This window comes from Venturia canescens, chromosome 1, assembly GCF_019457755.1.
Source record: "Venturia canescens isolate UGA chromosome 1, ASM1945775v1, whole genome shotgun sequence".
Taxonomy (NCBI): Eukaryota; Metazoa; Arthropoda; class Insecta; order Hymenoptera; family Ichneumonidae; genus Venturia; species Venturia canescens.
The window spans coordinates 19,524,196-19,541,081 of NC_057421.1; the positions used below are offsets into that span (position 1 = coordinate 19,524,196).

Below are 16,886 nucleotides of genomic sequence, written 5' to 3' on the forward strand. Positions count from 1 at the left end.
AACTTCAGTGCCCTTTTTGAGGTTTCAACATCACACACCGAGTTCATTGCGCATCCAACGGAGACTGATCTTCCCTCGATCTTTCCCCAAGCGATCTTCGATTGATGACAGTGAAGTTTGCAACGTTGGGGTCCAACGAAGTGATTCGAAAAGGCTCTCCAACAATTCCAGTAATTATCCAATTCTGCTAGCTGCCTCATTTGCAATTACGACGCTGAAGTTTGCAACGTTGGAGTCCAACGAAATGAACGAAAAAAAAACATTTGTAATTGACCCATTTTTTATTTCACGAAATATCGGTGCAGCTTGAAAAACTACAAATTGCAAATTCGGGAGGGAACGAAATTGGAGAACTACTGGAATTACTGGAGGCTTTTTTGACATCATTTCGTTGAACTCCAACGTTGCAAACTTCAGTGTAATTTGCAATTGGTAGTTACTCGGTACGCATCAATGATTCTCGTGAAATAAAAAATTGGTGAATTACAAATGTTATTTTCGTTTACTTTGTTGGACTCCAACGTTGCAAACTTCAGCATCGTTTCGATAGTGATCATTCGAACAAACAAAAAACTTGTTTGACGTCCATATGGGAGAGATCAATATCTCTAAAAACATATAATTCTTGTTACAGAGCCGAGAAGCTTCTTGTTTTTACGATGATTCAAAATGACGATCATTCGGTACGAGTAATGTTAGCAAACACCTGCAATGATCGATGATGAAACGTAACAAGATTTACGCAGACTCATTCGTCAGTAGGAAGGACTGACGTGCAGTGGAGAAATAACATTTTATAAACGGCGTTTTGTGTGGACCGGAAATCGAATATTGAAATAATTGTACAACAAAAACTCAAGTCTACAATAAAAGCAGAGCATAAAGCAAGATTACGATTTACTCGATAATTACCGACATGAAAAACGAAAGTTAAAATAACTTCACAAGCTTTATATCTATATTGATATTAATAAAATAACGCGCGGACTTTACTTTTCACCTACTGTGAGATCGAGCGCTCTCAAAATCAAAACAAGAACAACGACGAGAGATGAAACGCGCGGTTGTACGGCGAGGATGGCTTTGTACGAAGCTCATTGCTACCGCATCACCTCGTGCCAATCGCTCGCACAAACCTCTGTACACATGCACACACACTCGCGCTACGGTAAAGGTAAACTGCGACGAAAAAAATGAATCATCCCACTTGTTTTCTCCCTCCATTATTATATTCCTCTCGAGATCCTTCTCCGCGGCTGCTGTGTAATTGCAAGTCGACCGATTCCTGGGGCCGATCTCTCGTCGTCTCGACGATCGCGTTTCTATACTTTTATATGTTGCGAAATATTTGAAGGTATTACTGGATGGATAGCCCAGCCGATAAATTGTACCTGATCGGAATTTCCGTACTTCATGATGCAATAAAAATCTGAAAAAATTCAGCAACATTTGGAAAGTTATGAACTACAATTATCAACAATAATATTGCCCAAAAGTTATTAATAAATTGTTTAAATAAACAATTTTTCAACAATTTTACAGTAAATCCTTGTTTTTTTTTCACGAATCGAATGTGCGCATTTTTCTGAATGCTCACGATTTTTTTCAAAATTTTCGTGGATTTTTGAAATTCTCTTTTTACAATTTTCTAAGTGGCTCTATTTGTAGATTTCTGATCCGGTAACCTTGAGACTTTTCAAAACTGATGGTAAATATGTCTTCTAAAACATATCCAAAAGTCAAATTTAAAAACATTTTTTTCAACATTTTTTCAAGAAATTTCAAAAATCGACGAAAATTCTGTAAAAATTCATAAGCATTAGGAAAAATACACACATTTGATTCGTAAAAAAAAAACAATAGGTCACCGCAAAATGATTGAACAATTAATTGTTTAAACAATTTGTTATCAACTTTTGGGCAATATTATTATTGATAATTGTTGTTCATAGCTTTCCAAATGTTGTTGAATTTTTTCAGATTTTTATTGCATCACGAAGTACGGAAATTCCAATCAGATATAATATTTGGTCGAACTATCCATCGCCAGTTATACCTTAACACGGCGTACGAGTTTTAAATCGTTTCGTGTATCGATCAATTGAACTGTCGAATCGACGAATAATCGAATTTTCATTTCGCTCTCGAAATTATCCGTGGACCGATGACCTCAAACATTATTTCTCGAGAGCACACAAAACGGTGAAGACGTTCATTATGAAAAGAGTTGATCGAATGACGCTGAAGTTTGCGACGTTCGAGTCCAACGAAATGATGTAAAAAAGCCTCCATTAATTCCAGTATTCTCCATAATTTCGTTCCCTGTCGAATTTGCAGTTCGTAGTTTTTCAACCTGCATCGATACTTGGTAAAATAAAAAATTGGTCAATTACAAATGTTTTTTTCGTTCGTTTCGTTCAACTCCAACGTTATACGTTGACGCGACTTCTCCGCGCAACGAAAACCCACTGAAGTTTACCAAGCGAATAATAATCTCGGGAAAAAATGCGACTCCGAGCTAAATATCGTAAAAAAACATCGAGCAAGTCAAATTGTGAAAACTTGAAAGCTGCGTAGCACCGATAAAAAAAATTTCAATCAATCAAAAATTGTCTTGCGCAAAACAGTATCGTGAATAAAAATCGAACGCAAATTGACCGCGATTCCAACAGGAATGGGATTACACATTGACAGCAGAAATGCCCGACTATAAGCCGAACCCCTCCAACGCGATCCTTACGAAACTCTATTTTTCTAAATCCCAAAATGCATGCTGTCAATAAGCCAAGAAAAAAGGCCAGTAGCAGTTCAGCCGGAGCCGACATAAACGTGTGCTTTTAAGAAAATGAAAAAACTGCATGGAATACCTTTCATAGCAATAATTATACGCCGCGTACAAACACACGCATGAAATGATCGAACTAATCGTTCATCCACTTTAGAAAGTGAAGCTGAAGCGTATTCCGCGTAAATTATACATTCGCAGTAACCGCCACGGCGCCCCGCCGCACCGTCGACGAACCTTCGTATCTTCCGGTTCGAATGGATACAATGGCGCGCTTATCTTTCTGTCTTCTCACTTTCACGAGAGTCTCCTCGGCGGATCAAAGCTCTGCGGAACGGGCTCGGAAAATATTTGCAGAATCCATATTCCGCGTAGAAACGAAAGAAAATGAGGCGTGACGTGATTTTATACAGTTGACAGGCACTTTCAACGACACTGCAAGAAACACGCCGGATTCGATAACGTATCTGCGTTTGCTTAACGTCCGTTCCAACTTTTAACGTTTTTTTTTTTTTTCCTCGACGTTGCTGACTAATTATACGTGCAATAATGTCGCTGGTGACATTGACAGTATCTGCGGCGACGCATTTATATCGAATACGAGAATAATTATAGGAAATCGCTTTCTATAATTAAGAGAACAGTCACGTTTGCTCGATGATCTCACGGATATATTTTGCCAGCGTTATTAAACCCTCGCAACAATTGACAGCGCTGCCGGCTGATGAATCACTCGAAAACTATCAATTTCACTATTTCTCACTCCCCGATATTATAAAGCGAATAAATTCGCTACTTTTCAGATACTTTTCATCAAGAGGCCCGGTAAACAGCGTTCGTAAGCACGATGATTAAACCGTCGTTACACTTTCATTTTCCTGTCAACGATAAAATACTTTTTGCACTCCTCCAATAATCGCCACCGCTTCGAAATTACTGAAAACATTAACCCTCGTTTCAGTTCGAGATTTCTGTAAACTCGCGGCGTTATTGAGAAGAAAAAAAAAAAAAAACAATTCGAATCGCACACTCATTTATCCATTTTTCCCCATTTTTATATTCACTTTGCAGCAGATACATCGACAGGGAAAAGAACGGAAAATCGGTTGAAATTTTTGCGCGAAAAAGACGACGATCGAAGCTTCGAAGCAAGCTTACGACGCAACAGTTATTTGTACCTCGTACATTCGCGTTATACATGGATACGATACACTTTTGAGTCACGAAGTTTACTATTCACGTTTTACTATCGATAGTTAAACATCCGTGAAAGTGTCAGGTGTTGTCTACTCAGTACATACACACGTATAGAGGGGCCCCGGTAAACGCGATACACTTAATGCACGTATATACGAGAAACCGAGTCCGTGCGCTCGAAACCTGAAACTTTCTGTCATAAAATACCAGAGAAAAATATACGAAGGAATCGCGGCTACCGATTCGTGTAGACATATTCGAATAATTTGTCGGAGCGTGTTATTCGCGAGATCAAATAATTTGCGATCTCCTGCGGGAGAAGAAAAAGGAAGAAATTTATTCTCATGTTTCAATATCTAGTAAAATGTCGACGAAATTGTGTAAGGATCGAAATGAAAGGGAGGACGTAATAGTTTAATTTTAATGGAATTTCATTTTTTCGTGTTACTATATGATTGATAAAAATGGTGAAGTATCGATGAGAAGGCATGCGCGCACGTGAAAAGTATTTTTGACACTGAATACCCAAGTTTTGAAAGATCACCCGATGCTGCATGTATAACCTCAACAACTATGATAATAAACATTATAAAATGAAACTTACGGCGTACTTGTCCTTGTAGAACAACGAGCTGGACGACATGACTTTAACGGAGCGCTCATTAACACGCCGGTTAGCAGCTAATTATCCCGACATCCTATCAGCGACGGCCTGTTGCTCACTCTGTCTTTTATTCGGGAATTATCCGTTCGTTGTTGTGCACGATTTTTTAAGTTTTTTAGTTTAAATATCAAAGAACATTGAATATTTTATAAACTTTTATGCGAAAAAGAGAAATGAGCGATTTCTCCGACGGGCTGACCGCGCGGTTAATGCACTCGACACTCGGAAAAACCACACAGTAGCACGTGCCGCTATAACTTTGTTTCCGGGTTTTTATGGTTAGATTCTTTTTTTTTACGCTCTTCAAGTTTATTCGTTTATAGGATTTTTTTATTGTACTATTTTATTCTCATCTTTATTTTCCATCGGTATAAAAACAGCGCGAACTCTGCAAGACGAGACGAATGACTTTTCTTGTTGTGTTGTTGTGTTCTGTGTGCGCGCTACGAGAACGCCGTCACTTCTATATCACCTGGATCGAAGCTACAGGAGAAAGAGACTGGCGGTTACCGTCTCCATGTCCAGTTAGTTCGTGGCCGCCAACCAAGGCAGAAGGGTACACGAGTATTCCCCACCAGTCGCGCTGTAAACACACGATGATGGAATGACCTACAATCCCGAGTTCTCTATGCTGCCCCCTCCCGCCCTCCTGCCGCAACGCTTACTCTTCCTTCCCGCTCACGCGTCATTATCTCTCCATAATGCCCATAATGCTGTATATTCACATGGATACATATATGTACTTTTTACGCACTCGGGACGCATGAAAAACACTGCCAAGTTACAATTACGAACAATCATGAAGGACACCCAAGCTTCTGCGAAAGGTACGTCGGAATAAAAATATCGAGCATCTTTCCTCTTATGGCAATCGCGATACCTCACTTTCTCTCTAAAAACTCCTCTTTCAAGACCATATTTACAAATAAAAAAAAAAAGTCATCGTAATTGTTCCAATTAACATTTATGAGACTTCAGTAAGTGACGAAATTTTCATGTTTTTTCTTCCCCTAGACGGGCAGTTGATAATAATTGGATCTTCTCGCTACATGGTTGTTCAATTGACAGACTGTGTGTAACGTACAAAAATTCGTATGGTATGAATTCGATCAGATGCTTTCGATGATTTTTGCGAAAAATCTGCTTCCGTGATTCGGTGTAATTTTTTTAGTTTTCATAAAAATCCAAAGAAACAAAATGTTTTTTAGGATTCTCGATATTATGAAGTATAAAAACGTATGTTTGAATAATTCTCGAAGACTTGCGGAAACACCCGACCCTTTACGAATAGATTGTGACGACACGAAGCAGACCCGTATCAGGGCGCAAGCGCGATTCCACTTTACGGTTTCCGGTGTCTAACCTCACATTTGGAATACCCACGCCCGTCTTCATAAAAATAAACAAAGAATATCACTGCACACTATTTACAACATAAAAATTTCTTGCAAATAAAATAAAAATTGATTTTCATATATTTTGCATTTTACACTAAATGTTCAAGTGATCGTCATTTTGAAAAACGTCTCAATACTCTTATAAAAAAGCATAACATTGTCCCTCTGTTCGATTCTCCTACACTTCGGTGTGCGATTCCATCATTTATCTTTCAAATACACCGGAAATAATAAAAATTTCATAACGAATTTTTCCCTTCTCGCTTAATGGCGACTGGTTCTGTAATCTGTAAATGGATTTTTAATTTACTTCTAGAAATACAAGTTATTGATAAAATTATTTTTCACGAAAGATTCCTCGAAAAATAAAAGATAGTTATGTCCCTTCATGAATTTTCAGTGAAAAGTAATGAAATAGCATAAAAAAAAATGTTAGCAAATATTGCTTAAACTACGCGCCAGGAAATGCTCGATTACTCGTATGGTTAGTTGTGCTCTGATTGGCTGAATTCATTTTATATGTGTTTGGTCGATACGTGCCGCAGGGGGTGAAGAGTGAAGAGCCTCGGAAACATTCTCGAATCAGTTTCGTGCGGCGCGATACGTGAGTGTGCGCTCTGTGTTTGTTTCCTTCGAGTGTACGAAAAGCAGTCTTTGCTGAAATGAGTCAAGAAAATCAGTAAGTAGTCTTTACTTAAACTACATTAATATCACCATCATTCAATATTTCTGTATAACACCATATCATCGGTTGGATTGTCGTTAATCATATCTTGAAATTGTTCAAATGATGCGTGATCTGATATGGGGCCTGTGGCTTTCGAAAGACCGCCATGTTGCACGAGGAATTTTATTGATTCTCTTTGGTTTAACGACAAAAGATGTACGCCTCACACAAATTTCGCTGTTTTTATCAAAATGATAAACACTCGTTGGATAAATGTGCAAAATATCGGTTTATCTTGATTTCACATTAATTTAATTTTTCTTTGCTCGCCGGCCGGGCTGTCCGAAGCTATGGGAGGCTTGATCGAGCCAACTCGCGTAACACGAGATATCCCACTCTCCCCCGCTGCCACTTGAATATCATAATCTCGCTTTGCCGAACGCCGGAAGAATCGTATTTCATAAATCTGATTCTTAATCGATCGTTGTATATAAATATTTCTACCTCTAATATTCATATCCAGTAATTCTTGTAGTCAAGCCATTCTTCAATTTATCCAATGCCATTCTCGGAGATTGCTAAGGTATTCCTTACAATGACTCGCGAATTCATCGCTATCAGGCCTAACCTATTCGGCGAAAAAAAAATTGACCGCATGCTTAGCAAAAAAAAAGGATACAAAAGAGCGACATGATGTAATGATTAAAAACAACGAAACCCCATTGAAATACTTATTATGCAAATACGTTCTGAGCTTTATAATACAATATCTCGGTGTTCATGGTCTCGATTCTCTGCCCATTTTATCACTTGTTTTTTTAATATTCTTGCAAAAATAACAAACTGTTAATGAAAATGCATAAAAAATCAATCGCTTTTTGAATGTTCAAAAAAGTAAAGAAAATGTTACATTTTGGCAAAGATTACATTGTTACTGTATTTTTCCATTGTTTACAATGAAGGTTTTTGTAATATCAACAACCTTATTACCTAATCTGTTGTGGTGAGGCTCCGCATAAAAGTATTGTTTGAAAATTTACAATTATTATTACCTTTATTGCTGACGTGAAATAACGATTAATGAACATTACCAATCCTTTCCACAAATATTTTTTTAGATTTTCTGTTTCAGGCTTTGCATTCTTTCTAATTGAAATCATAAATAGAATTTTCAACCTAATATCTCTATCTTGAACTTTAATGCGAAAGTAACTTGATGTTTTTCTAATAATTTTTGTTCACTTTTCAGAGTCATCCCGCCTCCCGTAATATGGGCTCAAAGAGCAAACATTCTTTATGTAACAATTTGCTTAGAAGACTGTAAAGATCCAACACTCGAGATTGAGTGCGACAAGATTTATTTCAAAGGAGTAGGAGGAACTGATCGCAAAATGCATGAGTTGACGATCAATCTTTTTAAAAGCATTGAACCTGAGAAGACTGTGCGAAGTCCAAAGGAAAGAGTATACGAGCTTGTGCTTTACAAAAAAGAGGAAGGTCCTTACTGGCCTCGTTTGACCAAGGAGGACAAAAAGTTTCACTGGCTCAAGAGTGATTTCAACAAATGGAGGGACGAGGATGACAGTGAAGAAGACAGCGAAAGCCAACCAAAGGACTTGGAATCGGTAATATTTTAAATATATTAAATTTTCAATTTGTCCACTATAATCCATAAAATCAGAATATTTTCAATGAATTCTAAACTCTTGCATTCTTTTATATTTGATCTTCAATTTACTCAAATGAGATACAAATAAGACAAAATTTTCAAAATTATAGACGCTACAGGAAAATTATAAATATTAATACGAACATGCATAATTTGTTCGAATGTTATGACCATATGATATTTGCAAGTTGTATGAAAAAAGATTTTGCGTGGATTTATTCAGAATTTTTGCTTTTTTAAGTCAACTCATATAAAAATGGTAAGAAAAATGCCAAGCTAATGTAATCTTTTTCCCAACAAATGTAAAGATAAATGATACATTATCAAATTTTACTCATTCATTACTTATGTTGTTTCTCATATACAATGGACAAAAGTTTTGAAAACGTGACTCAATCATTGTAATATTAAGTATCTATTGAACGAAGAAAAAAAATTTGTTAAATTAAAATTATATGAATGTTTAAACATCGTTTCCCCAGAGATTGATCCCGATTTTCTGAATAGCAAACATGAAAATAGTACCAGAATTGTTGTCTTTAAAAGGGAATATTTGGTGTGAAAGTTTTAGTGCGTCTAACTGAAATTTTTCGTACAACTTTTTGTGCGTGTTAAAAAATGTTTTCTCCCCCTCCCGTCTAAAATATAAGCAATTGTGTGAACCTCAATCTGATTTTTCCATACGTTGCAATAGCTCGGCGATTATTCGCAGGTGATGCGAGACTTGGGATATTTGGGTGGCGCTAAGGACGCAAAGCCAAGTCTGGACGATCTAGAAGATAATACAGAAGATGCGACCGAATCGGACAGTGACGACGAAGATTTGCCGGATCTCGAGTGAAGAAAAAGAGCGCCAGCGCAATGAAAATTCGATAATAAACTCAGTTTAATCCTCGTAAAAGAAACAACAAAAACAAAGTAAAAACAAAACTAACATCAATTGAAATTTGGAGAAAACAAAAGCAAGAAAAAAAAAGTAAGCGGTTCAGAATGCGCATGGAATGCGTGGTCAAGCCACGTAGTTAGTGTTTCACTGGCTGTACGCGTAATATCTTACCGCGATGAAAGAGAAAGAAAAAATTCATTTTCAATTTGCAAATAATATTTTGCAAATTTACGAAAGGGCCAATGACGTGTATTAGCGAATGAAAAGCAAATCGGAGGTGGGCCAAAATATTGTTACCGATGGGATAATTCATCATCGACGAAAGCCGATGTTAACTACGTGAACGGCAATATAGTGTTCATCAAAAGGCCCTTTTTAACAACCTCTGGATTCCTTCGTTTTCCTCGTACTACCGCCCTCTCCTCTTTCTCTCCTCCCAAAATCCTCTCTTTAACTTTAGTTCGTAAAATAAGTTGTAATGGAAAAAAGCTTTTTTAATGATGGTCGATTGAATGTGTAAAATATTTAAAAGTGACAAAAAAATATGATGTGCAGAAAACGAACCGACTTATTGAAGACTGTAGTCGTGCTACCATTTATGGAGTATTTTATTCAGTGCACACACTACAAAACACAAACATTCACACGTTGAATTCAGTTAAAATGGTCGAATGCTTATTCCAACAAAACGACCACGAATCTTTTTTTCATTGGTACAATCAGAATTAGTGATTGAAATTTTAATACTTTTTTTGTTATTCTTATTTGGAACGAATTTTTTCTATGGAATAGGCAATCGAGATCATCTATAATTTTCAATTAAAATCGATACCAGTTTATATTTCAGACTTCACATTACTTTTATTTTCTCTATTCTAAATATTAAGAAACCTTTTTGCGTCCGCCCTTTTTCTTAGGCATAGCTCGCGAATCACAAGACTTGCACGTTTTTCACGATTCACCGTGGAATTATTATTGTTATTTTCATTTTCTTTTTTGACAAGTTTAATCAACCTACGATACTAGAAGCACCTCGCAGTGCTAAGTATCCAGCAGTTATGTCCATCGGCAAACTCCTTACCGTCGAGAATTCCTCGGCAGTCGCATAGTACAATTTAGTCTGAGGATCGGTGTACCGTGCCTGCAGAAGACCGATTAAACAAATGAAAAAAGCAAGCGAAGGATTTGTAACGAAACTCGTACAACATATTAGCACGCATAAAATGAATGTAAATTAAAGTGTTTTTTTTTTCGAATACGACTCTGTTCCAAATAGATTTTTTTGTTAATCAAGACGTAAGAGAATTATTCGAACGTACCGGTAAACCAGAAATGTCCGAATATTTTTTAGCGGGTCTGAAACTCGGCGGAGCATTTATGCAGCTGTCTGGAATTGTCAAAACGATGAAAATATAGTTGATGTCGCAGTATTTGGAAAAAATTACAAACTTTGATGCAACGAAGCGTTATAAAATCTAGTAAAATTTTTAACAGATTTGTTCATTTTCCTTCCATCGCTTTTTAAAGATCGTTGAGGTTTGTACTTCCTCGCATGAAGTATGGTTTTTTTTTGTGTTTTTAAAAATTGAAGTACTTCATCACTAAAATTGTATTTTTTTTTGACGGTCTGGACTTCGTGGAAAATTGAAAAAAAAAAAAAATACTTGCAATGAACTACTTCTGGTGGCCATGGCAATGATCGTTCTTGAGCAAGAACTTGTTTGAGCGAACGCCAAGTCCTCTTCTTCCCGGACGTACTTATCGGTCTGAATTGCTGTTGGAACGACGAATTCTTGAAGACCAACTGCTGGGGCTTCTTAGGAGATTCTGTAATTTCTTCGCTCACCATGTTTCTTGCAACAGCAAAAAAAATCAACCCAACCTCAATGCTATTTTCATTTTTTATGTGCTATCATCAATCGACAAAAGGTCAATGTACCCATTTTATTAACGGGTTCGTTAAATTTTCCAAAAATAAGCTCTTTCTGCTAACATAGAATTGTCTTGTTAATTAGAATAGTGTATTCGAGTCTTTTTTCATGCTTGGTTTGTTTTTGGGTTCAGGCTATATTTATGAAACAAATTTTACGTTATGGCACAAGCCCCCCGGTGGGAGAAGCCAATGATGGAGAAGAAGAAATTTTACGCGAGATGAAATGATGAAAAGAGGGTTAAATTGCGATAAAGATTTTGAGGTTACATTTTTTTCTGAAAAACAAGTTGCAAATCTAAAAATTACAATTAAAATAAATTCCATCTAGATTTTTTGATAAAATTCTGAATCTTCATATTCGCAGGTTTCTAAACTTGCTCAATTTCTTTTTCATCGCATTTCACTTCGAAATCAAACGTTAACAATCAATGGGCTCGCAAAAATGCTTTGCAAACTTGTGATTTTCTGCCTCAAGGTTCTGTTAATGCAACTTGAATATAACATCAAAGACCATTTATAATAATGGGTGAGTCGTGATTTTCAGCAGCTCGTGAATAAATTCTATTTCCAATTATATACTTTTTAAGTATTCGCAATGAGGATTTTATTAGGTTGGGTATTTCTCAATTTTCATCGAAGTACAATGTTCCGTTGTTAAATGTTCTATTCGCTAAATTCTTTGTGCTTTAGATTGTTTTCGAAGGACGTATGTGTTGAAGCTCAACTTTTGTACGCGTGTATAGCGATTGATATAATCCATAGGGTTCGAGTAATTTGTGCCCAAAATCTTATCCGTCGATCATTATACTTTTACATTCTGATGTAAATTCTTCAATATCACCACCACAACTATAGATGTAAAGAAGTTCGCTTTTTGTTCAAGTTTGAAGTTGACCACTATGTGGAATTGCGGATTAACCGCTATTTGTATTGCGCTATAAAAACAATCATGAAATAGTGCCCTAGTGTCAAACGTCTGATGAACGGGATTCATTAGATTGCGAATTCTTTATTGATTGTAAAAAGTGGCATCATACGATTTTTCTGAGCTGGACACTAAAACTCGCGGAACTCAAATTATTCATGATCAAACAAAATATACTTACAACTCAATCGCAGATACTTGTTGAAATTGCGATTTCAAAACACAATAATTTCGAAGTCTTTTATTACAACGATGAAACAGCTAATTGATGATTATATTTTGAGATTTTTCCTGACAAATATCCTTGCGCGCCAAAGTCGTAAAATAGGTTAGGAGCGATATAAGACGAGTGGTGTAAAATATATATTATTCTTCATTTATTCTCACTCAAACGAATGATTCATATTTTGAAATAATTCAACAAAGTTTATGCTGTTAAATAGTCATAAAAAATATATTTTTAATGTGTATAAAAATTGTATAAAACAAAACTTTTTTAAGCTTTGTGAGAAAAGGAAATTTGTTATTCTGATTAAACCTAACCTCTAAACAAAGGTTTGGGTCAAGTATTTCAGATTGTTATACTTCGAATGTCAAAATGCAATGACAGGTGATTTATTCACATCTTGATTGTTAGCAGTGTTATACAATGGCGTTAACAATGTCAAAAACTCTTTTCCAAAATCGCTCGACAATAATCACTCGAGCTTTGAGTTCTTCGAGCTCGTGTTTACATCTGCAGCGTGACAGTGTTATGAACGTTTTCGACAGAAATGCGAAACTTCTGCAACGAGAACGAGCTGCTCGAGCGTCCAATGTCAAATTGTATGATTACCTTAAAGACGAAGTGGGCTATCGTTTGGCTGACAGAATTTTCGATATAAAGAGAGAATTTAAAACTGCTCTTGATCTTGGCTGTGGTAGAGGTCATGTTGCAAAAAATATTTTGCGTGAATCTGTAGAAAAATTAATTCTTATTGACATGTGTTCAAGCTTTGTTGAACAAGCTGAATCAATGCCGGATCTAGTCGTAGAGAGAAAAGTTATGGACGAAGAAAATTTTGTGTTCGACGAAAACAGTTTAGATCTTGTCGTTAGCTGCTTAAGTTTGCATTGGGTTAACGACCTTCCTGGTTGCTTCAGTAGAATCATTCATAGCTTGAAAAATGACGGAGTCTTCATGGCAGCGATATTTGGTGGAGACACTTTATATGAATTGAGGTACAAACACTTAATAACAAATACCAATATTGAAAATTCTAACGGAAAAGTGTATTCAAGTTTTTATGGTACTGGCTAAGACCATATTGAAAAAAAAAACTTTTTCTAGAGACTGAAATTAATATAATTCAAAATTATCTCAGGATTTCATAAGCCTGAAATTTCTAAATGAGGATTTAGACTTCCATTGGAAAATACAATTTGTACAATTATTACTTTTGGAGAAAAAATAATTATTGGAAAATAATGCAAGGTTCCAATGATTTAATGTAGTTGTTCCATTATGGTCTCACTATACCTTCATGTTTATTCAAGAAACATCTAAGATACTGATACTTGACAACATATTAATTTTTCTAACGAATTCCTTTTTCAGCCTTCTAATATTACCATCCGAAGTAGAAAAACTCGAACTATAATGTATTAAATCACTCGCACGAATATATATTTTGTAATTTTTACAGAAGTTCTCTTCAGTTAGCAGAACTTGAAAGAGATGGTGGCATATCACCTCACATTTCGCCATTTACTCAAATTAGAGATATTGGAAGCTTGTTGAACAGAGCAGGATTCACAATGTTGACAATAGATACGGACGAGCTGGTCATTGGTTTTCCTTCCATGTTCGAACTCATGTGGGATTTGAAAGGTAACATAAGTAGCTAACAAAGTTTATGATGCAGAAATGTTCAATATTTTTTTCAAAATAGGAATGGGCGAGAGTAATGCAGCGAGAAATCGAAAACTGCATCTAAAACGTGAAACTATGATTGCCGCAGCAGCAATATATGAAGAATTATATGGAAAAACCAAAGATGATGGGTCGACTTACGTACCGGCAACTTTCCAGATAATTTACATGTTGGGCTGGAAGCCAGACCGTTCTCAACCAAAACCATTGGAAAGAGGCACCGGCGAAATATCGCTCAAAGACTTGTATAAATTAGATCAAATAATTCGTGACAAAAAGAAAATAAAGCTCACTGACGAAGATAACTAATTTCAGAAAAGTTCAGTTAAAAAAATACAATGTAAACATCATTAAGTTTTATATAAATTTATTCATCAAATAATAGTCTTCTTCCTTATTTCAGAAAAATTAAATTCATTGTTGATGTGTTGTGGTTTGTTTTTTCAGGATTATTGCATATTCTGTTCCAATAAAATTTGTATTAATTGAATTTTTATTTTTGTTCATCAGATTTTTCTTTATGTACCAAAATGCCTCGTTCTATAAGATCAGGAATTTCTACGGCAAGCCACGGGCCGAGCTGTAAAGTAGAAATATGTATGCATTGACAATTTCCAATTATAAGTGAAAAAAACTTGGATGTCGTTATAAATTATCTCACCCCTAATGCCATTGCATGTGAAATTCCAAATTTTGGAACATTCCTCGCCCACAAGGGTTTAAAGTGATCTGTCAGGCATATTTTTCCACCCCTGTACATTTTAGCTGTCTTACCGTCGAGTTCTGGCAATGCCAATTCTGGTGCAGTTACCGGGTATGTAACAGGAATCTGAGTAAGTGCAGTTATTTCAATACTTTCTATATAATCGCACAATAGTTAAAAATAATCATGCAGCAAAAATTGACAACTTCATCTATGTCCAAGAATCAAAAACTTAAAATAAAAATTTCACGAATCGAGAGTTAGATTATTGTTTAGAGATCATAAAAAGTATGTAACTTACATCAAATTCAACATCAAACTCGTACTTCAATAGATTGTGAATGTACCAACATTTTCCGAACCATTTAGTTCCCTCCTTGTTCGATTCCAATCGAAACCAATCATTGTCAGATTCTTTGTTATTTTGTACATACTTGACATTTGGAAAAAAATACAGGAAACTGTTAATAACTCAGGAGCAAAGCCTCAACACGTAATCTAAGATTTTTCTATTAAAATTGACTTTCTTTACTTTGCACAGATATGGAATTCGTACGTCATCAACTCATTTAGTCAGCTGTTATAACCATCAATTTTCGTGATCAATCACAAATGAATTCAATAATTTGAGCATATATCACGTTGAATAAAAAATGACACGAGTTGATGACAATTGTACAGGGTATTCCAAACCATATGGCGACAATTCAAAATGTATATAAACCTTAATTAGACTCATATATTCTTCCTTGAGTCGTTGGACCCATAATTCTTTATCTCTCGGTCCAGCCTTTGTTTGACACAATGGAATACTGCTTAATGTTTTTTTCGTCGACGCATCAACCATCGTGACAAGTATGTAACTATTTGTTTTTTTTCTCTCGAGGTTCGTTCCGTTCGCATTTACTAAACGTGGAACGTTGTTTGCTCCCCAACCATGCAGAGGATGAATTAAATTCACATGGTACTGAGTTTGATGATGACAAGATTCAATGGTAATGTCGCACTCTGCTTTGCAATTTTCCAAAACAATTCGAATATTTTCTGTTTAATTGTATTCCATTTTTTTCTAAATAACGAAACCATACGGTTCTAACTCAAATGAATTTTTATAAGCGTATCATGCAAAATTTGCATATCCCCCAAGTCTTAATTGCAGTTGAAATTACCAATTGTTGGTGAAAAGAAACGCTAATCTATCTATCACTTGCGCGAGTGCGAGAGAGATAACTGCAAAATGGTTGCACGGTTTACTCGGACACCCTTGATTTTTTGAGAAAAATAAAAGTTACACCTTGTTCTCTGATAAAATGAGAATAGCGTGTAACTCATATTTTCTTTCAAATATCAAGCTACTCGGAATAAACCGTGCAACAGGATTTTTACCGACTGAACAAGTGACAGAGCACCTTAACCTCTTCCCCCTTCCGACTTATAAAGTTTACTTTTTTATTAGCTTTCCGTTTTTTTAGTGATAAATCTGTTTTAGAAACGTTAAATTTGTCCTTATAGGTACCCCAGTATAACCAAATAATAATCATTAGTATTTTTAAAAATTTGACAATATAGCCAGCACCCCCTGCCTAAGTGAAAATGGCATCAAAAGGTTTTACGTTTTAATTAAAAATTTAACACCATAGGCCATATCAACTTTCATCAGATTCTTGCAAAAATCTCATCCGTTCTTACTTATGATCTAATCAGCTGATGATCAAACCATCTCAAATCTCAACCACGGTCTGTCGAGGAGTTTCTCGAGTAAGGAAGGAATGGTTACGTCGGTAAAGGAGAGATCCCTATGCAGTGCGTAGCTGTGGAAAATATTGGGATCGTTACGTTTCGTCTTCGGTACGGTCACAGATTCATCAGTAGGGCTAAGCGACCGTACCGTGCCCTAAACGAGCTGAGGATGTTGAGGCGTAGCGGCATATCGTGAAGTCTCAGATAGGCGTATCTATGCATACATATGAGAACCCTTGTCGCCGAGATTGCAATTTTCAAATTATCGATGAAAATACATACTCGTCTCGTACTTCACGGAGAGTTTCGTACAACAGCCACCGCAATAAACTCCTTGACATTGTTACTCGTCAGACACACGCGAACGGATGTTCGAGCATCTCTCTTTATTTCTTCTCCCGCGACGTA

General features: G+C 36.1%; 4 protein-coding genes across 5 annotated transcripts; 2 read left to right on the top strand and 2 right to left on the bottom strand.

Annotated features, from left to right (window-relative positions):
• Window positions 1-6,574: 6,574 nt before the first annotated feature.
• On the top strand, window positions 6,575-10,756 carry p23. 2 transcript variants are annotated; one of them, XM_043433256.1, is made up of 3 exons: window positions 6,575-6,722; window positions 7,960-8,335; window positions 9,074-10,756. In XM_043433256.1, exons 1-3 carry the CDS (start codon window positions 6,706-6,708, stop codon window positions 9,218-9,220), a joined length of 540 nt encoding a protein of 179 aa, XP_043289191.1. In that variant the 5' UTR covers window positions 6,575-6,705; the 3' UTR covers window positions 9,221-10,756. The 2 variants fall into 2 exon arrangements, with proteins under 2 accessions (XP_043289191.1, XP_043289192.1); XM_043433257.1 differs by having other exon boundaries at window positions 6,594-6,722; window positions 9,092-10,756.
• Window positions 9,856-12,443, bottom strand: LOC122419026 (INO80 complex subunit C). The gene is made up of 4 exons (XM_043433259.1): window positions 12,305-12,443; window positions 10,934-11,118; window positions 10,585-10,652; window positions 9,856-10,406 (listed from the first exon to the last, which is right to left on the bottom strand). Exons 2-4 carry the CDS (start codon window positions 11,112-11,114, stop codon window positions 10,275-10,277), a joined length of 381 nt encoding a protein of 126 aa, XP_043289194.1. The 5' UTR covers window positions 11,115-11,118; window positions 12,305-12,443; the 3' UTR covers window positions 9,856-10,274.
• A 116-nt stretch (window positions 12,444-12,559) lies between these two features.
• Window positions 12,560-14,417, top strand: LOC122419023 (arginine-hydroxylase NDUFAF5, mitochondrial). The gene is made up of 4 exons (XM_043433255.1): window positions 12,560-12,678; window positions 12,764-13,344; window positions 13,809-13,993; window positions 14,055-14,417. The coding sequence occupies exons 2-4, from the start codon at window positions 12,773-12,775 to the stop codon at window positions 14,342-14,344; spliced, it is 1,047 nt and encodes a 348-aa protein (XP_043289190.1). The 5' UTR covers window positions 12,560-12,678; window positions 12,764-12,772; the 3' UTR covers window positions 14,345-14,417.
• Window positions 14,386-15,678, bottom strand: Ufc1 (Ubiquitin-fold modifier conjugating enzyme 1). The gene is made up of 4 exons (XM_043433258.1): window positions 15,463-15,678; window positions 15,040-15,171; window positions 14,697-14,864; window positions 14,386-14,615 (listed from the first exon to the last, which is right to left on the bottom strand). The coding sequence occupies exons 1-4, from the start codon at window positions 15,583-15,585 to the stop codon at window positions 14,529-14,531; spliced, it is 510 nt and encodes a 169-aa protein (XP_043289193.1). The 5' UTR covers window positions 15,586-15,678; the 3' UTR covers window positions 14,386-14,528.
• Window positions 15,679-16,886: the final 1,208 nt, after the last annotated feature.

What these genes read in the sequence shown, in the direction of transcription:
- p23 (XM_043433256.1), top strand. An exon ending in AACCAAAGGACTTGGAATCG is followed by an intron (nt 8,336 to 9,073) that starts GTAATATTTTAA and finishes ACGTTGCAATAG; the next exon opens with CTCGGCGATTATTCGCAGGT.
- Ufc1 (XM_043433258.1), bottom strand. Translation starts at nt 15,585, where the DNA reads ATGGTTGATGCGTCGACGAAAAAAACATTAAGCAGTATTCCATTGTGT. An exon ending in AGTTTGATGTTGAATTTGAT is followed by an intron (nt 14,865 to 15,039) that starts GTAAGTTACATA and finishes GCACTTACTCAG; the next exon opens with ATTCCTGTTACATACCCGGT. An exon ending in CACATGCAATGGCATTAGGG is followed by an intron (nt 14,616 to 14,696) that starts GTGAGATAATTT and finishes TCTACTTTACAG; the next exon opens with CTCGGCCCGTGGCTTGCCGT.
- LOC122419023 (XM_043433255.1), top strand. Translation starts at nt 12,773, where the DNA reads ATGGCGTTAACAATGTCAAAAACTCTTTTCCAAAATCGCTCGACAATA. An exon ending in GACACTTTATATGAATTGAG is followed by an intron (nt 13,345 to 13,808) that starts GTACAAACACTT and finishes TAATTTTTACAG; the next exon opens with AAGTTCTCTTCAGTTAGCAG. An exon ending in ACTCATGTGGGATTTGAAAG is followed by an intron (nt 13,994 to 14,054) that starts GTAACATAAGTA and finishes TTTTCAAAATAG; the next exon opens with GAATGGGCGAGAGTAATGCA.
- LOC122419026 (XM_043433259.1), bottom strand. Translation starts at nt 11,114, where the DNA reads ATGGTGAGCGAAGAAATTACAGAATCTCCTAAGAAGCCCCAGCAGTTG. An exon ending in GCCACCAGAAGTAGTTCATT is followed by an intron (nt 10,653 to 10,933) that starts GCAAGTATTTTT and finishes TGACAATTCCAG; the next exon opens with ACAGCTGCATAAATGCTCCG. An exon ending in CGGACATTTCTGGTTTACCG is followed by an intron (nt 10,407 to 10,584) that starts GTACGTTCGAAT and finishes GGTCTTCTGCAG; the next exon opens with GCACGGTACACCGATCCTCA.